Raw genomic sequence first — 27,909 nt, forward strand, 5'->3', positions numbered from 1 at the left:
ATTTTGCAGAACTACACTCACATTTCCTGTGCTAATGTTATTTTTGAGTCTCTTTCTTTCCATCATCTGTCTTCACAGCTCACTGCACAGGGCATTTCTCTGTATACCTTGTGCTGATTTGCATAGAGTCCTGGGGACTTCGCTGCTGCTCAGACTCTATTAATGGGGATTCCCTGGAGAGGAGGCCTGAGTGCACCAGACAGTGAGCAAGATGCTGTCACAGTCCCAACTCCTCATCCTCCTGGGGCTCTGGGTCTCAGGTGAGAGCTTCAGAAGAGCAATGTCTTATAAAGCTGGAGAGATGGTTTTCCCATGCAGAGTGTACAGACTGTTCCCTCTCAAAGAGATCTGATTATATATGATTAATGAGGAAACCTACATGTGAATATACATTTTATATACCTGTGATTTACTGTGTGATCTTATTCTTTCCTGATGGCAGGTGCCAGTGGGGACATCGTGATGACCCAGTCTCCAGTCCCTATGGCTGTGACCCCAGGAAAGACTGTCACATGAAGCACAAGGCCAGCCAGAGTCTTTTATCCAGCACTGGCCAGAAGCACTACTTAGCCTGGTACCAGCAGAAACCGGGACAGTCTCCCAAACTGCTTATCTACTATGCATCCACCCAGGTATCTGGTGTCCCCGACTGATTCAGTGGCGGTGGGTCTGGGACAGATTTCTCTCTCAGCATCAGTGGAGCCCAGGCTGAAGATGTGGCCAGTTATTACTGTCAATAAGATAAGAGCTCTCCTCCCACAGTACTTCAGCCTTGAACACAAACCTCCTCTCCCAGCTGTGGGGCACTGAGTCCTACAGCAGCAGCTGCTCCCCCTCCTCCTGCCTCTTCATATTGAAACTTCCTACCAGCAGTTTGTCTTTCTGACTTACTTTTTGCCTTCAATGGACTCTGTCTTCAAACCTTCTTTGTCCTTGTTACTGAAGTAGTTATACTCTACCTCCTTTCTAACTGCCCTTTTCCTTCACTTTTTCCCCTTCCTTTATTTATTCCTTCAAAGGCAATTATGAAGTTCTAACCACTTGGTTTGGAAATTTTTTTCATTTGAAGTTCTGAGGTTGCCTGGAGCCTGTAAGAGCAGAGAGACAGGAGGGGATAGAGAAGGAGTTGCCTAATTAGGAGTCTCTCAGGGGGGAAATGTAAGGGGGACTTCCCAGCACATTGGTATTTAGAATAGTTAGGGTCTGAATGTGCCATGTTTTCCATCTGTTCCCTGCAGTTCAAGTTGTCCTTCTCTGCTCTCCCTGGTGTGAAGGTGGTGAGGAGGAGGGAGTCAGTGTGGAAGGGGCACGGAGGAGTGAGGCTGGTATTTTGGTTGAGATGGAAACAGTCTTTGTCAACAATGAGACACTGTTTGCATATGTGACAGCACTAGGTGTCCACCAAGTTTCTTTCCCCTGGGTATTTATTTCATGCTAACTTGTTTACACTTCCATTAAAGCTGGAATGCTTAACATAGTTTAGTGAATTTATTATAGTTAAGGCTTTTCTTCATAAATTTCTCTTCTCAGTTTTCATTTATTAAATAAATCCTAATTGAGAGTCTATTATCTGATAAATACCTTTATGGGTATTTGCTTTATAATAATGGTAATAAGTAATTTTAAAAAATGTCCTTCTCTCAGAGTTTAAGTTGGATGGGGTAGCAGATATTGATGAAAGAAAATCAGGAAATGCAAAATTTAATGTAAGGTACGCATGTTTGAGGCCAATAAGGAAGTACCTTCTATGTTTCTGCATGTGTGTGTGTGTCTGTGTGTTTTTGTGTCCTGTACAGCAGAGTCACATTTCATTTTTTTCCACATGAGTATCCCTTTTTCTGCATGAATATCCCTTTATTGCAGCATGATTTCTTTTTTCTTAATTAAAAAATTAACTAACAGAACATTTAGAAATCATTCCATTCTACATATACAATCAGTAATTCTTAATATCATCACATACTTGCATATTCATCATTTCTTAGTACATTTGCATCGATTTAGAAAAAGAAATAAAAAGACAACAGAATAAGAAATAAAAAAAAATAGAGAGAGAAAAAAAACCTATACCTCACATGCAGCTTCATTCAATGTTTTAACATAATTGCATTACAATTAGGTAGTATTGTGCTGTCCATTTCTGAGTTTTTGTATCCAGTCCTGTTGCACAGTCTTTATCCCTTCAGCTCCAATTACCCATTATCTTACCCTATTTCTACCTCCTGGTGGTCTCTGTTACCAATGACATATTTCAAGTTTATTCTCGAATGTCGGTTCATATCAGTGGGACCGTACAGTATTTGTCCTTTAGTTTTTGGCTAGTCTCACTCAGCATAATGTTCTCTAGGTTCATCCATGTTATTACATGCTTCATAAGTTTATTCTGTCTTAGAGCTGCATAATATTCCATCGTATGTATATACCACAGTTTGTTTAGCCACTCGTCTGTTGATGGACATTTTGGCTGTTTCCATCTTTTTGCAATTGTAAATAATGCTGCTATAAGCATTGGTGTGCAAATGTCCATTTGTGTCTTTGCCCTTAGGTCCTCTGCGTAGATACCTAGAAATGGTATTGCTGGGTCATATGGCAATTCTATATTCAGCTTTTTGAGGAACCGCCAAAGTGCCTTCCACAATGGTTGCACCAATTGACATTCCCACCAACAGTGGATAAGTGTGCCTCTTTCTCCACATCCTGTCCAGCACTTGTCATTTTCTGTTTTGTTGATAATGGCCATTCTGGTGGGTGTGAGATGATATCTCATTGTGGTTTTGATTTGCATTTCTCTAATGACCAGGGACATTGAGCATCTCTTCATGTGCCTTTTGGCCATTTGTATTTCCTCTTCTGAGAAGTGTCTGTTCAAGTCTTTTTCCCATTTTGTAATTGGGTTGGCTGTCTTTTTGTTGTTGAGTTGAACAATCTCTTTATAAATTCTGGATACTAGACCTTTATCTGATATGTCGTTTCCAAATATTGTCTCCCATTGTGTAGGCTGTCTTTCTACTTTCTTGATGAAGTTCTTTGATGCACAAAAGTGTTTAATTTTGAGGAGCTCCCATTTATTTATTTCTTTCTTCAGTGCTCTTGCTTTAGGTGTAAGGCCCATAAAACCGCCTCGAATTATAAGATTCATAAGATATCTCCCTACATTTTCCTCTAACTGTTTTATGGTCTTTGACCTAATGTTTAGATCTTTGATCCATTTTGAGTTAACTTTTGTATAGGGTGTGAGATACGGGTCCTCTTTCATTCTTTTGCATACAGATATCCAGTTCTCTAGGCACCATTTATTGAAGAGACTGTTCTGTCCCAGGTGAGTTGGCTTGACTGCCTTATTAAAGATCAAATGTCCATAGATGAAAGGGTCCATATCTGAGCACTCTATTAGATTCCATTGGTCGATATATCTATCTTTATGCCAGTACCATGCTGTTTTGACCACTGTGGCTTCATAATATGCCTTAAAGTCAGGCAGCGTGAGACCTCCAGCTTTGTTTTTTTTCCTCAAGATACTTTTAGCAATTCGGGGCACCCTGTCCTTCCAGATAAATTTGCTTATTGGTTTTTCTATTTCTGAAAAATAAGTTGTTGGGATTTTGATTGGTATTGCGTTGAATCTGTAAATCAATTTAGGTAGGATTGACATCTTAACTATATTTAGTCTTCCAATCCATGAACATGGTATGCCCTTCCATCTATTTAGGTCTTCTGTGATTTCTTTTAACAGTTTTTTGTAGTTTTCTTTGTATAGGTCTTTTGCCTCTTTAGTTAAATTTATTCCTAAGTATTTTATTCTTTTAGTTGCAATTGTAAATGGAATTCATTTCTTGATTTCCCCCTCAGCTTGTTCATTGTTAGTGTATAGGAACACTACAGATTTTTGAATGTTGATCTTGTAACCTGCTACTTTGTTGTACTCGTTTATTAGCTGTAGTAGTTTTGTTGTGGATTTTTCCGGGTTTTCAACATATAGTATCATATCGTCTACAAACAGTGATAGTTTTACTTCTTCCTTTCCAATTTTGATGCCTTGTGTTTCTTTTTCTTGTCTAATTACTCTGGCTAGAACCTCCAACACGATGTTGAATAATATTGGTGATAATGGACATCCTTGTCTTGTTCCTGATCTTAGGGGGAAATTTTTCAATTTTTCCCCATTGAGGATGATATTAGCTGTGGGTTTTTCATATATTCCCTCTATCATTTTAAGGAAGTTCCCTTGTATTCCTATCTTTTGAAGTGTTCAAAAGATAGGAATATCTTTTGATATTCCTATCTTTTGAACTGTAGTGTTCCTAAACAGGAAAGGATGTTGAATCTTGTCAAATGCCTTCTCTGCATCAATTGAGATGATCATGTGATTTTTCTGCTTTGATTTGTTGATATGGTGTATTACATTAATTGATTTTCTTATGTTGAACCATCCTTGCATACCTGGGATGAATCCTACGTGGTCATGATGTATAATTCTTTTAACGTGTAGTTGGATTTGATTTGCTAGAATTTTCTTGAGGATTTTTGCATCTATATTCATTAGAGAGATTGGTCTGTAGTTTTCTTTTTTTGTTATATCTTTGCCTGGTTTTGGTATGAGGGTGATGTTGGCTTCATAGAATGAATTAGGTAGCTTTCCCTCCACTTCGATTTTTTTGAAGAGTTTGAGGAGAGTTGGTACTAATTCTTTCTGGAATGTTTGATAGAATTCACATGTGAAGCCGTCTGGTCCTGGACTTTTCTTTTTAGGAAGCTTTTGAATGACTGATTCAATTTCTTTACTTGTGATTGGTTTGTTGAGGTCGTGTATTTCTTCTTGAGTCAAAGTTGGTTGTTCATGCCTTTCCAGGAACCCATCCATTTCATCTAAATTGTTGTATTTATTAGCATAAAGTTATTCATAGTATCCTGTTATTACCTCCTTTATTTCTGTGAGGTCAGTGGTTATGTCTCCTCTTCCATTTCTGCTCTGGGTCTCTTGTTGAAAGTGTAAAAGGGGCTGAATCAAACAAGATCCAAATTTTTGTAGATTAAGAAGTACTACTTTAGATAAACACTGAAATAGCTGTAATTTCCAGAAATATTACAGGCAATATTGAATGTAACATGCCTCTGAGATAAGTATAACCACAAGGAAACAAAGAGTGGGCAAGCTGTTTTTGAATTTGTTGGCATAAACCATGTATCAGTGTTAATGGTTCATTCTGATTTCAGGTGACCCCGGGGGAACTTGTGAAGTCTGAGTCTCCAGCCTCCCTAGTTGTGTTTCCATGTCTGAGTTTAAACATCAGTGCCATGTCCAGCCATAGTATTTTATGCAGTCTCAACCACAAGAACTACTTAGCCTGGTTCCAACATGTCTTAGTTTGCAAGTCCCCAGAATGATATATATACCAGACTGGAACAGCTTTTAAAAAAGGGAATTTAATAAGTTACAATTTTACAGTTCTAAACTTTTAAAATGTCCAAGCTAAGACCTTCAAGGAAAGATGTCTTAGTTCAAAGAAGGCTCATGGATCAGGAACACCTCTGTCCACTTGGCAGTCACATGCTGGCATCTGCTGATCCCTCACTTTGTTTCTCCAGGGCAGGCTGTCATCTCTTGGCTTCCCTCTGTTCTCCAAGTTTCAGCATCTGTGTCAGCTCTGGGCTCTGTTAACTCTGAGGTTTCTGTAATTTCTGACCATCTTCAAAATGCTTCCTCCTTTAAAGGATTTCAGTAAAATAAACAAGACCCACCTGAAATGGGTGGGGTCACATCACCATCCAATCAAATGTTTACACCTGCCATTGGGCATGCAGATTTATACAGAGATAATCTAATCAGATTCCAATTGCAATTTTGAATCAGGAATAACAGAAACAGCTGCTCCCACAAGATTGGATCAAAATTCAAGCATGACTTTTCTGGGGTTCATAATACTTTCAAAATGGGACACAGCAGAAGCCAGAACAGTCCCCTAACTGCTCACCTGCTTGTCAGCTACCGGTTACCTGGAATCCTTGCCACATCCTTAGTAGTTGATCACAGCATACTTCCCTCGCTGCATCAGTGTGTTCCAGGCTGAAGATCAGTGGTTTACTTCTGTCATAAGTATTATGACTTTCCTCTTATTGCAATTCACAGTTGAATACAACCTCCTCCTCTGTGCTGCTTGTCAGTGAGTCTCTTATGAAGTAGCTGTTTCCTGGATTTACCTACCTCCTCTATCTTCCTCAGAGATTGTCTACTGATTTCTTTCCAAGAAGGTTTTCAGGGTCTAGGAGATAGCTAGGGAATCTAGTCTCTTTATTCCCTTTTTATGATAGTTACTGTGGGAAAAATCAGTAAAAATCTCTGTTTTAGTTTCCTATTGCTCCTATAACATTTCCCAAAAATGTTAGAAATGTCTCATTTACATTTCTGCAAATCAGAGCAAAGGATCTCACTCATCTAAAATCACTGTGCAACAGTGTCCCCTTGTGGTAGCCTCAGGGAAGAAGCTGTTTCATGCCTTTTCTAACTTGTAGAGACAGGCCAATCCCCTGGCAGTTGCTCCCCTTCACTGTTCTTCATAGTAATCAACACTTCATCTCCTGACCATGCTTATGTTGTCACATGTTTCTCTGACCGCAGACCTGAAAGGTTCTTTCCTTTTAAGGGCTCACATGCTTTCACAGGGGCACCCAGATAATCCAGGGTAGCTTCCCATCTCAGCATCTGTGTACTTCACGATAGTTTCAAAATCCTTTTTGCCACACTAGGTAGCAGGATGCAGTCCCCTATTTGGAGATTATTAATCTGACTCCTTCAACCTTCTTGTTCTTTATATTGTCAGTTCCATTGTAGGTGCATTCTCTCCAGATGGATGCACGTGACTGAAGCAAGCAGAGCCCATGCAGCCCTGACTGGTTAGAGGTGCAATAAGATTTATACACTGATGAATCAATATAAAAATTTCTTATTCTAATTCTTTCTCAATCCACTTTCCAAACTCTTCCACTGTTCTCTGTCATTTTCTTCCAAATGAAAGGCTTTATAAAATATAATCCTCACCACTTCTGGATAAAAATCCCCACCACTGACTCTGCATTGCCTCTCACCCTCCCTCCCTCCTGGACCCTTTTTCTGGCCAGGACTTTCTGCTCATCATTTTCTATCTTAGTTATTTGTAGTCAGACTGAGTTTCTTTGCTCAATTCTGCCTTTTCGTTTAAAAGCAAAAGAAAGCAAAACCAAAATGATAGAAAGTCATTTCTCTCATTCATACTCCTACAGACCTTTCTCTAATTCTCTAAACCTAAGTATCTGCAGGTGTTGTTTGAGAGATGTTATGTACCTCAATAAAGGCCATGTTCTTTCAATTCATTCTTGTGGGGTTAGGTCTGTTGTGAGTTGGGTTTTTTGTTAGGATATTTCATTTGAGATGAGACACAGCCCATTCAAAGTGGGCCTTATTCCTTCACTGGAGTCTTTATGAGTGGTTAAAAGGTAGCTATGCCAGTTTGAGACTGTCGTGGACCCCAGAGAAGCCATGTGGTTTAATCCTCATTCAATATTGTTGGATGGGAGCTGTTGGATTGTTCACATAGAGATGTGTCTCCAAACATTCGATGTGGCTGGCTTACTGGAGCCCTTTAAAAGGGAATTATATTGGAAACCTTTTTACAGCTGATGCATCCAGAGACCTTTGGAGATGAAGAAGGAAAATGCACCCATAAGAGCTTCATGAAACAAGAAGCTTGGAGAGAAAGCTAGCAGACGTGGCCATGTGTGCCTTTCCAATTGAGAGAGAAACTCTGGCTGTCACTGATCTTCTTAAACTAAGGTACCTTTCCCTGGATGCCTTAGATTGGAGACTTCTATAGGCTTGATGTAATTTGGACATTTTCACAGCCTTAGAACATGCAAAATTGCACCTTAATGATAAATTCCCCTTTGTAAAAGTTGTTCTGCTTCTGGTAAATCATATTCCAGTTGCAATCTAGACAGCAGGTGAAGAAGGAGAACAAAAGGAAAAACATGCAGATACATTTTGGCAACAGCCATTAAAACCAGAGTCAGTAGCAAAGGACAAAGAGACATCACCATATGTGGTCTGATGTGACAGAGTAACTCTGGATGCCAGCAGGCTTTCCTCAGAGAGGATTTCTCCTTCTTAATGCCTTAATTTGGACATTTTCATGGCCTTGAAACTGTAAGTTTGTAACCTAATCATACCTGAAATGAAACTCAATCCATTTCTGGTATATGGTGCTCTGGTGTCTTTAGAAAACCAAAATACCATAAATGAGTATACACTTATCCCAAAAGTATGCAATTTATTTTGTACTGTTCTGACCCTTGTTTCTTCTGGAAACTTAGTTATTTCACTACTCTATGACTAGTTTCCACATATGTATAATGGTTGAAATATTTTTTTTAGAGAAACAATCTATTTTATAGAATTATCAGGAGGCACAATAGGCCAATACATGCAAATTGCCTTGAGCAATTCCTTGCACCTGGACCACACGTGGGCACTGCCATCATTTCCATGCTGCACAAGTGCCTCTTTCTTCTCACTCTAATATATCTTCAATTTTTATCAAAATGTAAATATATCCTCCAACCTCAGAGTCCTCTGGTTACTGCCTAACATTTTTATTTCCATATGTTGCTTGAACAGTGGACATTGTGTTATTTTCCCACTCACCTCACCTCACAGTGAATTCAGCCATGGTGTCTTAATTTCTGTATTGAATAGTCATGCTTCAATCATTAGCCAGGTTGTCAGTACTTGAATATATAGATAATTATGTTAATGACTAATACCTATGTTATGTTTCTAATACCTCCTTTAATATTCATTTAAATCAGGTGAAATAATGTTTTATTGTTTTCCTTGATGTTTTTGGGAACTGCTTATGTGCTGTTGAGTTGGTTTCTAAATGCTCATTCACTGCCTGGTGAGACAGGCTACAAAAAAATTTTTTTAGATTTTACTGAAATACAGATACACAAATTCCAATTCTGGGAATTTCGAACTGTTTGTATTGTACCTAAACTGTCATATTTTCGATGTTTCCAATCTGATTCTAATATGTAGCTCATCTGGGAAAAAATGACCAACCTTGCAGAAGATGCATCCTTGTGTCATTTACTCTTTGTGGATGAATTTTTTCCTTAGTAGGGTAATTTTCCTCTTTATGCCATTCTGAAACAGTGCTGTCTATACACTTTTACTGAGATGACTATCCAGTTGAGCATGTTTCAGTTAAACATTTTCTCTTTAAGTGTCACTAATTGCTGCATTTGAAAAAATCATAGGGGATTTACAAACACTTCATTTGTTAATATTTTACTCTCTGCTTCTGATACAATTAGTTTCAGAATCCAAGTGCGGTGAAGAGATCACTCTCTAAACTGCAGCTCAATCTGAAATAGACCTGCAATAATATTTCTTTTGTTCCTGACCATTTCCCTTTTCATCTTGAGCCAGCCAGATCCTCCTGCTTGATGCATCTGTCCCTGCAGCCTCTTGGCACACTGTCCACATGTGCTTTGGTCTGTGCTGTGCACTCCTCGGTGCACAAAGTGGCCAGTTGCACTCAGTGAGTGCAGCATTACTTTTGGAAATTGTCAGTTATTTATTTGAAAAACTTTTTTTGGGAAAATATACTCAAGAGTCCTGCTGTACAACAGTAATAGAAGACAGTTTGTTTTTTACTACAGTGGTTTCTTTTCTTCCATTTAGTGTAGGTGTATATTGTGACAATATTGTTTCATAACAGTTTGTTTTTAAATTTTGTGGCAATTTTTAGGGTGCAATACAGTAACCCAATAAAAGTGAGTACAAAACAAACAATCACCTACTGAATTTTTCTTTCTCAATAAGAACAAAATAATAAATGTGTTACATAAAACACTTGCCACTATTTACTATATATATGTCTTGGGGGTGAGAACACATGAAAACTGTAAGTCATTCATCCATGGAAAGATTTTTTCTTAGTGAAAGATTTATTTTAACAATGCTGGGTGCAGCAGCAATTTGCCATTTTTATCTGCTGAATAGTTAAATATCATTCTACAGTATGGTTTTTCCTTAGAAAAAAATGAGGGTTCTTCTAAATTTATTTTCAATATCTTTCATTTCATGTTTTCTTGAGGAAATAAGATATGTAAAGTGACATGTTTTTGCTTGGCTTCCTTAGCAGAGAAACAATTTCACAGAGTACAATAATGTCTATATTATATGAATAAGCTCATATGTTTCAAAAGAACATATTTTTACTCCATAATGATTTGAGTTTTCTTCATCAAATTTTTAGTATCGAAGAAGAGGTTATGGACTGAATAGTGTTAGTTGGGAAGGAAAAGAGGAAATTAAGCAAGAACTCCTGCAATGACTTAATTTTCAAATTCCACAATTGCATTCTGGAATATTTGGGCTGACAATTCAATTAGATCCTCCTTTACTTTGGTGAGTGAAACACTGGGCAACACAGGACTGTTGCCTGTCTCTGCCATCATTTAAATTCTAATGTCCATCTTGGAATTCCAATAACACTTCTTAGAAGTGTTATTAAGGACAATTGTATGATAAAGTCAGTTATATGCGGTGACATTTCCAGAAAAAGAAAAAAAATAACTCATTCATTAAATATGTGTTTCCTTTTGCACACGATACAATCACTTGCCTCATACTAGGTTCTTAGAAGTTATGCGGAAACACTGAATGCATATACTGAGCATATACTGTCCCTGCCTTTGATGCTGCAGAGGTTCTGGTTCCCAAAGAAATGTCTATGGTGAGGTGAGTGTTGGAATATTTTTATTACTAAAACACAAATCCAGAAAAATTACCTAACTTGAAGGTAGGAAAGGGGTGTCAGCAGCACAACTAAACACTTCTTCTCCTTATCTATTTTAGGAAAGAGTTTTGCACAAGTCACAAAATTATAGGAATTGAACTGCTTTAAAGCTCTTTATGCACTTGAAGCTCTGAGAAAATCTTGGTGTCACCCAGGGGCACATTTATACAGGTTTAAGAGGGCTACTCTAGGTGATGTTTGCTTGAACAAAGAGTCTAATGAGGCAAATCAGGCATCAAAGAAGCATATTTTTCAAATACTGTCAGGTCTCACCTGCATGGGGAGATGCTGAATGTCTAGTATAAGAGCTATAATGTCCTTCCAGAAGGGGGAAGGATGATCTCACATTGTCATTCATGACAGATTCCCTTGATCACATCCAATATCCATTCAAATATACTATGGAATCTTTCCATGCAATTTTAAAAATAAGTTTTAAGTTTGGAATAAATTTCATATTTTTTCTGTAAAGATGCACATATAGTACAATGTTCCTATACAAACTCAACCACTTGCCCCTAAGATAACATGGTATGTGATCATGCCACATTTATCAAACTAAGAAATTTACATGGGAGAGTCATATTAAATAAAATCCAGACTTTAATCATTTCTTTTCTCATGTCCTTTTCCTTTTCTAAGACCTAATCCAGGGCAACACATTCAACTTTGCTTTCATGAATTGGTTACAGAAAAATTATGTGACCTTTACAAAAGAATGGCATGGTCATTGCTAATGCAGTGCTCCAATCTTACATGAATAGCATAATGTTTTATTCTATCCATGAGTATTTTATGAGTTTGTCCACCAATCTCATTATTTCAATGTTACTGATGAGCATATGCCTCTATGGTAACAATTATCAAACTCATCACCTTCATTCATTTATACAGAAGAGGTAGTTGGTCACCTTCATGGGGCCATGGAGTCAAGTGAGGAAAGGAGATCCCAGAGACCGTGAATGGGTATCTGAGAACTTGATGCATGGTAAAGGTGGCTGCATGTGAATGGGCCCTTCCGCCTCACTCAGTCTGATGACATGTCTGCAACAGGGAACCTTGTACTGAGTATCCCAAGTAAGAGCATGTGGGAGTGTGAGCTGCCAATAAATGTATAAGGGCGTGTCAGGTAGAATTTTATCTCTAATTAAGAGGTTGTTCCCATATTGACAGAGGATGTATCCAGTAATAGACTTAAGTTTAGAATTACACATTCTAAAAGAAATTGAAGAATAATAGTTTTTTGATTTTCTTTTTTTCAGATGAAAACAAAAATACAAACAGTTATATGATGCCCCAGTTAGAAGGAAACATCCACATTGATACATCTGACATTGCTGTACAATTAAGCAGTATGTTTCAGGTCTTCTTGGGATGTCCCCAGCTCATTCTTGTCACTAAAAGAGAGCCCTGCTGAGGACTGTTTCCTCCCTCAGAGGACATGTCCATGAGGACAATCAGGGACAGACCACGGCTGTCTTAAAAGTTAATTCTGCTTTAATTTTTATAGCACAGTATTCAATCCAGATTGTGTGAAATGGAAGCCCATTAGGAAAATCTTTGTGGATGAAATGGACAGATAACACATTGCTTTGGGAGCAGAAGTGCCATCAGGATCTTGACCAGGGACTAAATGGGAAGATTATTTCTTCTCTCTGACTTTATAATTCTTCTTATAGAATGAAGTACATTAATAAACCAATTCTCTATCATGTACTTACCATCTAGCAATATATTAACTCACAGTGTTACAGGTCAGGAGGCTGCCTGGATACACTGTGGAAGGTTCTCTGCTCAGCGTCTAACAAGACTAAAATCAAGGAGTCAGTAGAGCTACAATCCCTTCACACCTGAGAGCATTGAGGCAACAAATCCCTTCCTGAACACTGAGGATGAAGGTTCACACTCTGCCTTTGGGGCAAACTCATACCTTCCACATACATGGGAGGATCCACTCTCCTTGCCTGAGACACATGGAGATACAGGCAGAATTACCCTAGTGATAAGCAAGGACCATAGGAATAGCCAGGATCTGGAGAGAACCAAGGGAATATAAGAGACCTAATGCCAGAACTGGCTCCAGAGGAGCTAAGTGAGAGTCCACACATGTTTGGAGAAAAAGCTACTGGCTTTCCTCTGAGAAGTATACTCATTTTGGTTCTCTAATTTGGACATTTTCATGTATTGTGTTACAAGTTAAGATTTCAACTTGTAACACAATAAATCCCCTTTATTAAAGCCAATCCTTTTATGGTATGCTGCATTCTGACAGCATTAGCAGGTTGAAACCCAAGGTGACATGATTTGATGGAATCAGTTCCTTAGGTGGTAGGACTGACATCCATTTTCCTCTTACAGAGCATATAGTAATGGATCCACCTAATCTTAAAAATAAAGTGAGAAAAGAGAATAATGGAAGAATTTCTGACAACTGTAATGCAACTTAAATGTGGGGCATGCAAATATGTATACCGAGGGACAAGAAAGAAATTGACAGAACAAATATTTGATGAAATAATGGCTGAAAATTGTCCAAAATTAGTGAAAAACTTGAGACTTCATGTCTAGGGAGCTCAGAGAACACCAGGAAAGATAAATTTTCCTCAAATACAGCCATGTGTATTACATTCAAACTGCAGAGTATCAAAAACAAAAAGAAACATTTGAAAGAGGCCAGAGGAATGAAATATCTTACCTTTAGAGAAACAAGGGTAATTATTACATTGGACGTCTATTCATAAACCATGCAAGCAAGAATAGGTGGGTGAAATATTTAACGTAAGAAAAAACACCCACATCTAGGAACCTACATCAGAACTACCCTTAAACTTGAAGGAAAAATAAGGAGTGTCTCAGACAAACAAATGTGAGGCATTTGCAATTTTTTCTTGTGAGAAATGTTAAACACACTTATTCAGAGAGAAAGGAAATGATATAGGTTGGAAACTCAGATTTATCTATAGAAAGGAAAAGTATTTGAGAAGGAATATATGCAGGAGAAGTAGAATCTTTTCTGTTTCTTTCTTTAACTGACATATTAGATAACAGTTTGTTCTTAATAATAGCAATACTGTTTTGGATAATTTATGCTTAAGTGACATGATACTATAAAATCATATGGCGGTACATGGCAACAGTGTTATAAGAGATGGGGGGAAGAATTGGAATGACTCTGATGTAACCTGCAGTACACGTGGAGTGTGACGGTGTAGATTGAAACTGCATACAGGTAAGTTGTAAGTATATATTGTAAAATCTAGGACAACCAGTAAAATAATTTCAAAAAGAATTTAGCACTATGCATATAGATAAGGTAAAATCAAATTATATGTGACACCAAAAGAAAACCAGAGAAAGCAAGAAAATTATGGAGAAATAAGATAAAATAAAATAAAAACAAAAAATAAAAGGAACAGGAACAATGAATACAAAACATAATTTCTCTTTCAATTTTTTGTTTGATGCAATATTTTTTAAGCACATGCAGTTTAACCTCCATATATTAGGGATATTTCCACTTCTCCAGTTGTTATTGATTTCCTGCTTTGCTTCATTATGATCAGAGAAAGCACTTTCTACTATTTCAATCTTTTCAAATATATTAAAACTTGTGTGTACCCCAGCATGTGGTCTATGCTGGAGAAGTTTCCATGAGGACCTAGAAGAATATTTATAGTGCTGTTTTGGATTTAATGTTCTATATATGTCTGTTAGATCTAGTTTATTTATCATATTATTTAGGTTCTCTTTGTCTTTGTTGATCCTCTGTTTAGATGCTCAATTGCAGAGATGGGTGAGTTGAAGTCTCCCACCATAATTGTAGAGGAACCTATTTCTCAACTTTAGTTTTGCCACAGTTCATCTCAAGAATTTGGGCCAACTTGATTAGGTATATACATATGTATGATTGCTATTTCTTCCTGGTGAATTGTTCCTTTAATATACCTTATAGCACTTTTGCATTTAAAGTCAATTTTTTTCTGGTATTAGTATAACTTTGCCAGCTTTTATTTCATTACTGCTTGTGTGGAATGTCATTTTCCATCCTTACACTTTTAACTTATGTGTATCCATTTGTCTAAAATGAGTTGCGTGTAAAAAGCCTATAGCTGGGTCTTGTATTTTATCCATTATATCAATATATGTTTTTTCTTGAGGTGTTTAATCCATTAACAGTCAACGTTATTACTGTAAGTCATCCTTAGTTCAACCCTTTTATCATTTGGCATTTATTCATCTGATCTATTACTTATCTGTCCATTTATCCATTTTTAAGATAAAACGATGTGCATGTTTGAATCTATTATGTACCCCAAAAAGCTACATTCTTCTTATCCATTATTGTTGGTATAATGTTTTGATCAGGTTGTTTTCATGGACATAGGATTCACCCAATTCATTGTTGTAGTTAATGACATTTCTGGAGTCCTTTAAGAGACAATAAAAGGCAGAAATATTTTGGAGAGAGCTCAGATGCAGAGATGTTCAAAGAGGCACAAGCAAGGACACATAGAAAGTCAGAGAGAGAAGAGCCAGCAGACATCACTGTGTGCCTTCCCATGTCATAGAGAAATGCAAACGCCATCAGCATTTCTTCAGAGTCAGGGTATGGTGTCTTTGTCTGGATACCATCAACTGGACATTGTTTTAAGTTTAGAACTGTAAGTTTCTACTTAAGAAATCCTCTTGCTAAGAGCCAATCCATTTCTGGTATGTGGCATTTGGGAAGATTTAGCAAACTGAAAGGTTTTCTGGAAGTCAGGTGTTCGGAAGGGGTGGTTCATCAGTTCTGGAAGACAGGTGTCCAGAAAGGGCAGTTCCAGAAGCCATGTTGGGAGGGGCGACACAGCCTCCACAGCTCCAGTTGCAGTGCCCTTCCCCATTTCCTAGACCTAACATTCAGATTGGTAATTGTGCTTCTAAAATATTTTTAAATACATCTACAGTATTTTCATTTCCAATAAACCTGCTACATTTTGTATTTTGTCGAATCCTTCCTTATGTTCTCATAGTGCCTACTTGGTATCCTTTACCTTTAAAATGTTATGGAAATTAATTAGGAATTTTGCTTGAACATAAATGATTTGATATTCTAAATTCTTTAGTTCCTTTAACTCTTTAATCTGATTATTTGTGTGGCCATATCTTCTTGTTTATTAATGTACATTGTAATTTTTCATGGTTTGTGGACATCTGATTACCTTGATAAGTTTATCTTGGAAGTTATTTTCCCTGTCTTGTCTAAGGTTTTGTGTTTTATTGGCTTCCTGTTGAAGGTTTCCTTTTGCGCTATTTAACAGCCTAACCAGAGCTATGGTCCCATGCAGGGAGGGCAGCCCACTTCCAAAATGCCTTAGAAAAAGGGACAGGAAAGTAGCTCCTCATACTGCACTTCCCCAAGCTCCTAAGCAGTTGGTGCTCTTTAGTCACTTGCTGTTTACAGCCTTGCATAGATATGTTTTGTTTTCTGCTCTCTGACCCCCTAGTTTTTACTGTATATGGCAATAACTGTCCCGCAATACTTGGGGTGCCTGTCCAAAAGGGAATAATGCTGTGGATCCCTACCATCTTATTTATTTAGCACCCAATATTCGTATCAAGACTGTTCCCTCCCTCCCTCTCTTCCTGAGGGGAGGGGGCTGCATGCCTCACCCAGACCATTGCAGCCCACCAGTCTAGAACCAGGCACACCCTGGGATTTTTTGCTATAAGGAAATACAGTTTTCCTACACTTTTGAGATAAGCTAGTCCAGATTCAAGACATCAGCAAAGTGCTGCTTTCTCCACAAAGGATGTGGTACCTTGGGGCTGGCTGCCAGCATCCCTTGGCTCTTGACTCCCCCCTCCCAGGGCAATGCACACAGCCACATCTTCTATCTCTTCTGGGTTCCATTGCCTTCCAACATCTTGCTGCTCTCTGGCTTTTCCTCTGCATCTGAATTTCATTGTTTACAAAAAACTCCAGTTAATCCTGATTAAAACCCAAATTGATTCACTTTCCCACGTCTTAACTAAAAGCCACATCTTTAAAAGGCCTGTTAACATGGATTCACATACAAGTGATGATTCAGATAATGAGCAAAGAAAAAGCTTGGCTCTGTATTTTTTTGGAGGGATGTTCTTTATTGAGAGTGCAATGTTCTCATTTACAGATTCCTTTCTTTATGAAGACTTTCACATTTTTATCCTTTCCTTTAAATTTTTTTGGAAATTTGGGAAGATGAAGTCTGATGGGACTTATCTGCTGTTGTGAATCTGTAATTACTCATGTGTTTCCTGTTTAGGATCTCTTTCTTTTGAAGATGTTGAGAAGTATCTGACATCTTGCTAATACTGACAGTTCAAAAATTACTTATGAGAATACTTGAGAGTTTTGATTGGAGTGCTCTCCTCAGAAGTTTTAAACTTATTTCTGCTAAGTGCTTGTGGATGCTACCAAATAGAGTTCAAACCAGGTTCAAATTCAAAAAGTCCAGACCCACCCACCTTGGTGGATGTAATTCCTAGCATCTGACATGGAGAAAGCTTTGTTCCAGATCTCATTAGCTGCTCCCCTGAGGATGGAGGCCCAAGGGAATCCCAGGTTAAGGGAGGACTGGTCTACCTGACAACTTTCCAACCTGGTGGACTTTAGAGCTCACTTCTGCCACTCTGGCCTTTGCCAGACTTGAAAACGCAAGGTCAAGGTTTTGCAACATACCTGCACAAATCACCTTCAATATGAATACATTCCTTGTCTATAGGACATCCAAAATATCATACCATATTTTTTAAGATAACTGTCTAAAAAGGTAAAGATATTAAGATATAGATGAACTAAAAATACAGGCCCTTTATAGACCATCTTTTTGGACATAGTGTGTTTAATAAAAACTATTGATCTTGCAAATCTATTTTATATTTCAACTTCTGAGACTTTATTGGAAATTTTAGACACTGATTTCTGTGTCTCTCAGTGTCACAGAGTCATATTATCTGCAATGATGGGGTCTTTAGCTCTTTCTTTACCTTTTATGCATCCACAATCCAGCTCATTCAGTTTGCTTCTGTAATTGTGCTCTGCATTGTATAGACCCTCTGCATCCTAGGCAGCTGCCAGGGCTGTAAATGGGCCCTTTTACTGCAATGTGACCTCACCAGGGACTAATAGGGCAACAGCTGAATGATGATGTCACAGACCCAGATCCTCACATGCTGTTGCTTGGATTCCCAGGTGAGAACTTAAGCACATTCATTCATCCTGATTATTATCTCTGAGGATTAGGAAAATTAATCTTAGATTAAGAGTGAAATAATTAATTCTAATGATTTTAAAAATGATGTTGCAAAACATATTTAAAAATTTTTTTCACAATAATGCATTTATATCAGATATTTGTCCAAACTGACTTTGTTTGTCAGCTGTGGTCTCATCTTCTGGTCTCCTGGAGAAAAGCTCTATATACCCAGAGCATTTCATAGAGCTTCATCCAGAAGATCTACTTTGCCTGGTAGCAGCAGAACAAAGACAAGTCCCTCAACTGCCAATTCCTGGGTGTCCACCTGGCTGAATGGGGTTCTCCACGATGCAGTGGCACTAGGTCAGCTACACATTCCAGTCTCTGCATCATCAGGCTCAAGGCTGAAGGTGTGGTGGATGACTTCTCTCTCAGTTACTTTACAGCTGTCTTCTCACAGCACTTCAGCCTTGAGCATGAATCTCTCTAGTTCTCACTTGATGTGTCCTCCCCAATCAGGCCTGGATTTTCACAACCAGTCAGATTCACCAAGAAGATGTTTATCCTGACAATTAAGAACAAAATAACTTTTGGATCTCCTATTGTTGAAGTCAGTGTAGGACAATGCAGTAAAGATCTCTTATTTGTTTTCTATGGGAGTTGAAACAAAATATCACAAATGTATTTGCTTAAATGTTAGAAACTCATCGTTTACACTCCTGGAAGTAAGAATCTCATAAAAGAATCTCAGTGATGAAAAATCAAAATGCTGGCATGGCTGCATTCCATACTGGAGATTCTTGCAAAGAATATATTTCTTTGCCTTTGAATCTTCCCCACTGAGACCCCCTTACACCCACCTCAAATAGATAAAATTTGAATTTCTATGGTGGGTCTTCCACAGTTTCACCTTCTTCTCATCACAACCTGTGGGATTACAATTTTTTGGACTTGTGTAAATAGATTTAGTTCACGAAGATAATCTAGGATAACTTCCTCAATTCAAGGTTTATATCTTAATCACATCTTCAGAATTGCTTTTGCCATGTAAAGTAACATATGCACATGTTTCAGGGATTAGAGTATTCACACCTTTAGAGAGTTTGTACATCTACCCATCACCTCTCTCCATGTAGCCTCTGTTATATTATAAGGAGATTACTGGATCACAAGAAACTGCCTTTTCCACAGAGATAGATGCTCATGACTGAACAATCAAAGCTGCAGCTCTGCCCTCTGCTATGTAAGATCAGAGAGTTTTCTCCCCTGATGTGTCAACTACCAGTTCCCTATGCCTTCTTGACATAAACTTTCCTATGGTAACTCCCCTCAGTGTCCTTCATGTCCTCTGAGATCACCTACCCTCCCGGCCATCACCCCTCAGATCCATATCAAGACATTACTCTGATCTTCTCAGGTCAAAATTCCCACTGGATACCTTGTATGCCTGTCTCCCTCCTTGCCTACTGCAGGTTCGGTTCCAGCCTGGCCCTTCTGCTCAGGGTTTTCTCCTTGCGCTTGTACAGTCCTGTCCCAAGTCTTTTCATTTCTGTTTTCTTTGGAAACCAAAAATATATTTGAAAGATAGAAATTTATTACTCTCAGTCATTCTCTTCCTATTAAAGGCCATTCTCCAATTCTCTAACCCTAATTAGAAATGTGAGCAAATTCCCCTATGGCTTTGTTTCTTCAGGCTTCATTTTTTTTTTACATCTCTGATACTTCCTTGCAATGTGTCCTTGAGTAAATGACCTAACTTCTAGTGGAAAGTTTGTTGAGATGTATTGTGAATATAAAAATTACATCTATTGTGTAGGATATTTTGAGGCAAAATGATTCATGACATATAAAATGCTTTGAACAGCACCTGATGTATAGAAAATACTTGGGTACAACCTTTAATAGCATTTTCATGTCTCATTCAAAATGTGCTTTTGATTCTCCATTATTCATTAAGTTTTAGTGATTAGATTATATTTCTGTGACTGCTTCAACAAATTACCAAAAACCTGCTCAATTAAAATAACAAAAATCAGCTCTCTCACGAGTTTGAAGGCTGAAACATTGAAATCAGTATCACTAGTCTGAAACCAAGGTGTCTCTAAGGCCACATTCCATTGGGATGCTTCTGGGGAGAACATATTCCTCACCTTCATCAACTGATTGAGGCTGAAGAACTCATTGTTGTTTTATTTTTTTTACTACATTTCTCCAATCTTCAAGCCCAGCATCTTCAAACTTCCTAATACTCTGCCCTTCCATTACCTTTCCTCTGAGATTTTGTAAAATTTATGGGTAGTAAGATTTAGGACCACATATTTTCAGGCTATTATTCAGTCTCCAATGTGTACCCTGCAGCCCCAAATTTATTCATTTATCACACATGCGAAATACATTCTCCCCATTCCAACAGCTCAAACATCTCAACCCACTGAAGCCTCAGTGCTATTCCAAATCCTCACCTAAATAGCATCAGCTCACAATTCTCAAATCATCAATATCAAGTATCAATGACACTCTGAGTAGGATTCATTTTCTAGTAAAATTCATCTCTATCTGTTGAACAAATAAATAGAAAACAAGTTTATTGATCCCATAATACTGGGGTGGGTGGATGCACAGTTGAAAAGTTGAAGATTCCCATTCCAAATGTGTTAATAATAGCTGCATTTAAGAACTCATGATGGTTGCAGTTACCTTTTATTTGGTCCTTTACTCTCAGCTTCTTTGCTGGTATTAGTTTTTGAGAGTCTTGTGTGGGAACAGAGCTCTCATCCTAACCATTAGTTACATTGGAGAGAGATCTATAAAATCCCTTCCTGCTTTCCTGGCCCTGCACCTTTACATAGTGGGATCACTGACTCCATGCAGCCTAAGGAAGTGGTGGGTGAAGTACTGGATGCATCTGTCCCTCCAGTCTGTTGGTGCAGCAGCTCATTGTGCTTTGGTCTGTGCTGTGTCCTCCTGGATGCACAAAGATGCCAGGTTGATCTTGGCCTGAACGGTAGAGAATTATAGGTGAATTAAGCATAAAATATTTGTTGGTTGAGAGATTCAGGAGCCCAGACCTGGAAATAAAAGAGAATAATATGAAGTCTCTGCTAAAGTGGTTTTGTCAATTAGCAAAATGTGTTGGTAAAAATAATTTTGTCACAAAGTGAGAATACCAAAAGTAAAGAAATTTTCTTTTAATTGATTTTGTTTGAGACACGTTCATGATTGTGTCCAAGCACCATGTACTCTTCTACAAACTCAATGAGAAACTGCAGTGGCCAAATTTACAATGATTTATATACATTATTGTGTTTAACTGCACATGTTAATATACACACAAGCACAAACACATGCACACACACAGTAACGGAATTGGAGCTTATACAGTGTTGATAGTAAATAAAAAGAAAGTCGTTTCGTACATACCTTGTCACTCTGCTGTCAATTATAGGTTGATTTCCAGAAATTTGAGCCATTATAGAATTACATATAGTGATGCATATTTCCTAATTGCCAATGAACATTTGGAAAGATAATCTGTAAATTTTTTTCGAATATTGTTCAAAATCACTTGGGAATGTAAATTCCAATTGTTCATGGAAGTAGCAAAATCTCAGTTTTGCTGACCTTAACTAGGTGCAATTATTCAAAGCAAAATTTTCACCAGATACATACTAAATGCAAGCAGGAAGACAAAAAAATTAAACAATGAAAAATAGACCAATGATTTGATTTTGAAATTCGTTACTAAATTCTGGAATATTTGAACCAACAATTCAACTGGATATTCCCATTTTGTGGAATGCGAAACATTGGGCACCATAGGAGTTTTTGCAGTCTTCAGAGTCATTCATTCTTCATGGTGACACTAGTGGGAATGTGAGATTCCCTTCATTTCAGAATACAGAGATTTGGATCCAAAGGAAATGCTTATGATGAGTTGAGTAGTAGCTTTTTTTTTTAAATTAAATCAGAAGAGAGTGATGTGATCTTGGATGTGGAAAAAAGAATCAGCAGCACAACTTGACTGATCTTAGACTAATCCTTTGAAGAAAGACTTTGAGCAGAAGACAAAGATGTAGAAAGTAACTGCATTAAAGCTTGTCATGCCCATGAACCTCTGGGAAAACCTTTGCATCCATCCATTGTGACACATACCCTGGTTAGAATAGTTCTGTTCTAAGGGATTGCATTTATACCAAATGTTCCAAAAAGTGAGGAAGATCAGGGGTCAAAGAAGGATGTTTTTCAAGTAGTGTCCAGCTCTCACTTGCAAAATAAAATGTTGAACATCAGAGCAAATCTATAATGTCACTCCAGCTCATGTCTGGCTTTTGAGGATTGTTAACACTTTATGTCACCTTCGGCAGACCTCATTCAGTGGCAGTATAGTCTCACTCAGCATTTCCCAAGCAGCAGGCCATGTTGTTGATTTTTTTCTATTAATTTTGTTTATTTATTTTGAAATAATTTCAGACATGTAGAAAAGTTGCAAAAATAGTATGGAGAATTCTTGTGCAGCCTCACCCACTTCCTCTTGATGCTAACTTCTTACATAATCATGGATAATTTTCAAAACTGCACCCTTTATATTGGTAAAATAATAATAACTGGACTCCAAACTATATTTGTGCTTAACAATTTTTTCTAATGTATTTTTCCTATTAAAAGATCCAGAGCAGCACAATATGTGGCATATGCTTTTCAGGAATTTGTTAAAAGAATGTGGAGTTTCTTACACAAGAACATATTGGTCACTGCTAATGCAATGCTCCCATTTGAAATGAATAGCAGAGTATTTTAAATCTATATATGAATATTCCATGTGTTTTCAAACAATCTCATTATTTTAGTATGAAAAATTAGTTTTCCCTTCTTTAGTAACAATTGGCTAAATCATCACATGCACTCATTCATCCTACAACATAATTGGGCACTTTCATCAGGCACTGCAGCTACAACGGGAATGAACATTACATTGACCACAGTTTTTGAGAATGCTGATGCATATTAAAGCTGTCTGTGTGTGAATCAACCTTTATAACTCACTTAGCCTGATTTTATATCTGCAACAGGAACACACGTGCCGAGTTTCCCAAGGTAAGGGCATGGGGCAGTGTGAGTAAATATATAGGCAGCAGAGTAGCTCAGTTCTTCAAGCAATGTTCCAATCTGTCCCTCTATGACAGATTCCATGTCTGGAATTCTATCAATGTGAAAGCATGATGATATATTCAAAGAAGGGACAGATTCTGACCACCCTTACAGCTAATTCTGTTCTTGTTTGTGTTTTCATAGCCCAGTATTCAACTTTTATTCTGTGGATGTGATCTAATGACAGGATAGCATTCATAGGTAACAGAGGTGTAAAACACACCCATTCTGGATGGAGGAGAGAGGAATCAGCATCACTCAACAGTAAAGCAAATGGGATGACAGTTTCTTCTCTCTGGGTTCAGGAATCTCCTTTAACATGAGATCGGTTGAAAAACACATATTACTATTTTTTAGCTAATAACCAGTGAGCAGTTCATTAGTTCTCAGTGCTGTAGAACAAGAGTCTGTCTGAGCACAGTGTGAAGGGTTCTCTGCTCAGGATCTTAGGATAAAATCAAGTAATCAGTGAGACTCTGTTCTTTCCAGAGCTTGGAGTTCTCTTCCAAGCTGATGTGGTTGGACAGAATCAGTTCCCTGGGTGGTAGGATTGAGATCCTATTCCTTGTTGGCTTGGTGTCCTCATCTCCTGCAGGCTGCCCTCATTCCTTGCCATGTGGCACCTCAACCTCCATAGTCAACATTGGATATTTTCTGCCATGTCACATCCTAATTATCTATGAATTTTGCTGAGTTCTTCATCTCTGGCCAGTACAGCAATATGTAAAGGGTTCTTGTAAAATGGTCAGGCCCATTTGAATAGTTTCCCCTTTTTAATGTCAGCAGATTTTATTTCATTTGCAATCAATGTCAAAAGGTTTCATTAAGTATGCAAAATCACTTCATAGAAGAATCTAAATAGTGTTTGAACATCTGGGACATGGTTTGTACTTGCTGGCAGCCAGGAAACTTCAGTACCCTCTTATATTCTACTTACCTCAATGCTCTTTTTATGTTTTATGAAGTATTGTTTTGCCCCAATTTTAATTTTTGGCAGTGAGGAGTTTGGGAAAACTTAAATTTAAAATGTCATGATATGGCTTTAGATAAGATGATAGCAGCTTTATCTTCCCAGCTGGCACAGAAAGGATAATGATTCCACAATACCCACTTCTTCACAGTGTTAATGCCCATAAAATGACATAGAAAATATCTGCTGAACAACTAATGAATTCTGGCTCATGTTCCATGGAATCTCACTGCCCTTAATCTAACCCCCCAGCTCTCATCCAGACTTTATTGGGTGCCTAGAATCAGGTCCTTGTCTGCTTTTCACATTTTTGACTTTCTTAATCATACAAGACCACATCATGTGCATTTTTGGAAGTGTTCTTCCCTGAGCATTGCAAGCCAAGTCTCTATTCATGCATGAGGTCAACTACCTACTCTTCAGAGAGAACGTTTCCATACATTTTATGTGGACCCCTGATGCCGTCATTCACATGACACAACCTGCGTCATCACCATGTTGTCTATGACAATCTCAAGTTATTTAATGCATGTAGGCACAGAAAGGAGCCTCTATTGTACTGAGGCAAGAAAATGGTCAATTGCAAAGTAGAAATTTAAATTAAGAATATATGCATATTACCTTCATGGAAAAGCACCAAAAATAAACCATGGGGGATGAAGGCAAACAAGAAGCAAGTACTGGGATCTTTAAAACCCATATATATGGTGGACCAAGAACATGGTGGACCTTTGACTGAGTAGGAATGTCTTCCTGGGGGGTTGTGTCTGGGCCACCCCATTGCTCAATGCCTGGAAATTGCACTTTCACTTGATGTACTGGGTTCATATGGAGACAGCTACTGAAAAATAAATGTATTATTAATTAGAACTGGAACAATATCTGCCTTAGTATGTACCACATTAAGTGAAGCTTCTTGGTGGCAGAAGGGGGGTTGCTTTGCAGAAAAAGTGGAAATTATGAAACAGGAGGGACTGTGTTGTGTATAAGATTGCTAAACTCTCTCAAATTTTATCTCTCCCTCTGACTCTGTTCATGATGAGAGATGACCATGAAATGGACCTGGATGCACCTCACCCCAGTTGTCCTGTATCAACAGCTTTGCGGCAGGGGGGATATCTCAGAGAAGCTAGATATGAGAGGCTGAGGATATGTCCCTTGTTCATTGTCTGTCTCTCCCAGATAAATGAAAGGTTAAGAGGTCAGCGGTTGTTTCATTTGCTCATAATTCAATGTCCTAAGTGCAGAAAGGTTCATATTATTATTTGTATAATTCTACACGTATATTTTATTTTTGGAAGGAGTAAGTAAAGAACCTACTCTGAGACCTTGGGAGGGGGGCTATTTTCCCTATTACCACAAGATGGCACAGTTCTTTTTAGGCTGTGAATCGTCATCTGTGATTTGAAAACTCAGGGTCTAATGGGCAGGGCCAGGGGTAATTCTTACGTGTCTGGTGACTCATTTTCAGAGATATTATTTGGGTTGAGAGCAGTATCAGAGATTGTGTTGTGGACACACTGAGGTGACATTGAGATGTCAAAAAAGAACTTCATATCCATATTTAAAGTTCAGAATAGGCTGAGATAGACACTTAATTTGTACACTACGTCCTCATTCTATCCCATGATATGAATATATTCCACATAGTTCCTGCTACCATATTTTAAAAGTTCAATTAGTTCAGAAACTTTACACTCACTGATACATATATTCTATTACAAAATTAATTTTAGGCACACAAGGTGATTACAGTTAGTTTGAAACTTAAAGTGGGTAGTAAAGTATTTTAAATTTCATAATTTTAATGCAGTTTGTTGAAAAGTATAGTTTGCAGTTGATTTCTGGGAAGTTTGCAGGACCACACTCACATTTACTGTGGTAATGTTATTTTGTCCCCTTCCTTCCGTTATCTGTCTTCACAGTTTACTGCACAGCACATTTCCCTTTATTCCCTGTGCTGATTTGCATAGACTCCTGGGGACTCGGTTGCTGCTCAGACTCTATTAATGGGGATTCCCTGGAGACAGGGCCTGAGTGCACGAGATGATGAACAAGATGCTGTCACAGTCCCAACTCCTCATCCTCCTGGGGCTCTGGGTCTCAGGTGAGGGCTTCAGAAGAGCAATGTCTTTATAAAGCTGGAGAGACTGTTTTCACATGCAGAGTGTACAGACTATTCCATCTCAAAATGATCTGATTATATATGATAAGTGAGGAAACCTACATGTGAATATACATTTTACATACCTGTGATTAATTGTGTGATCTTGTTCTTTTCTGCCTGCAGGTGCCAGTGGGGACATCGTGATGACCCAGTCTCCAGTCTCTGTGGCTGTGACTCCAGGGGAGACCATCACCATGAGCTGCAAGGCCAGCCAGAGTCTTTTTCACAGTTCCATCCAGAAGAACCTCTTAGCCTGGTACCAGCAGAAACCAGGACAGTCTCCCAAACTGCTCATCTACTTAGCATCCACACGGGCATCTGGAGTCCCCGACCGATTCAGTGGCAGTGGCTCTGGGAAAGATTTCTCTCTCACCATCAGTGGAGCCCAAGCTGAAGATGTGGCCACTTATTACTGTCAGCAAACCATCAGCTCTCCTCCCACAGTGCTTCAGCCTCGAACACAAACCTCTGCTCCCAGCTGTGGGGCACTGAGTCCTGCAGCAGCAACTGCTCCCCCTCCTCAAGCCTCTTCATATTGAAACTTTCTGCCTAGTAGTTAGTTTTCTTGTCCTACTTTTTCCTTCATTGGACTCTGTCTTTCCTTCAAGCGTTCCTTCTCTTTGTTACTGAAGTAGTTATACTCTACCTCCCTTCTAACTGCCTTTTTCCTTCACTTTTTTCCTTTCCTTTACTTACTCTTTCAAAGGCAATTCTGTAGTTCTTACAACTTGGTTTCAAAATTTTTTCCTTTGAGGTATTGGGGCTGCCTGGAGCCTGTAAGGGCAGAGATACAGGAGGAGGGAGAAAAGGAGCTGCCTAGTTAGGAGTCTCCCTGGGCAGTGGGGGGAATGTAAGGGGGAATTCCAGGTAAATTGGTATTTAGAATAGTTAGAGTTGGAATGTGCCATGTTTTCTGTCTATTCCCTGCAGTTCAGGTTGTTCTTCTCTGCTCTCCCTGGTGTGAAGGTGGTGAGGAGGAGGGAATCAGTGTGAAAGGGGCATGAAGGAGTGAGGCTGGTATTTTGGTTGAGATGGAAACAGTCTTTATCAACAATGAGACATTGTTTTCATATGTGACAGCACTAGGTGTCCACCAAGTTTCTTTCCCCTGGGTATTTATTTCATGCTAACATATTTACACTTCCATTAAAGCTGGAATGCTTAACGTCGATGCATTAAACAATTATATTTGTGCATGAATTTTTTATATTTGTGCATGAATTTGTTATAGTTAAGGCTTTTCTTCATTGATTTCTCTTTTCTTTTTCATTCATTAAATAAATTCTAACTGAGAATCTATTATATGCCAAATACACTTCTGGGTATGTGTTATAATAGTTGTAATAAGGAATTTAAAAATCAGTCTGTTTGTCAGAGTTAAGTTTGAAGGGGTAGCAGATATTGAAGAAAGAAAATTAGGAAATGAAAAATTTGATGTAAGATATGCATGTTTGAGGCCAATAAGGCTGTACCTTCTATGTTTGAGTGTGTGTGGGTGTCTGTGTCTGTGTGCTTCTGTATCCTGTAAGGCAGGGTCACATTTTATTCTTTTTCCAGGTGAGTATCCCTTTA

General features: G+C 38.3%; 1 gene segment (V, D, J or C); it reads left to right on the plus strand.

Moving 5' to 3' along the window:
- Nucleotides 1–179: 179 nt before the first annotated feature.
- LOC143661343 (immunoglobulin kappa variable 4-1-like) lies at nucleotides 180–27,909 on the plus strand. The segment is given in 2 exon segments: nucleotides 180–260; nucleotides 26,461–27,909. Coding segments are annotated over 2 exon segments (465 nt in total).

This window comes from Tamandua tetradactyla, chromosome 17 (genome assembly GCF_023851605.1).
Source record: "Tamandua tetradactyla isolate mTamTet1 chromosome 17, mTamTet1.pri, whole genome shotgun sequence".
In the NCBI taxonomy this organism is placed as follows: Eukaryota; Metazoa; Chordata; class Mammalia; order Pilosa; family Myrmecophagidae; genus Tamandua; species Tamandua tetradactyla.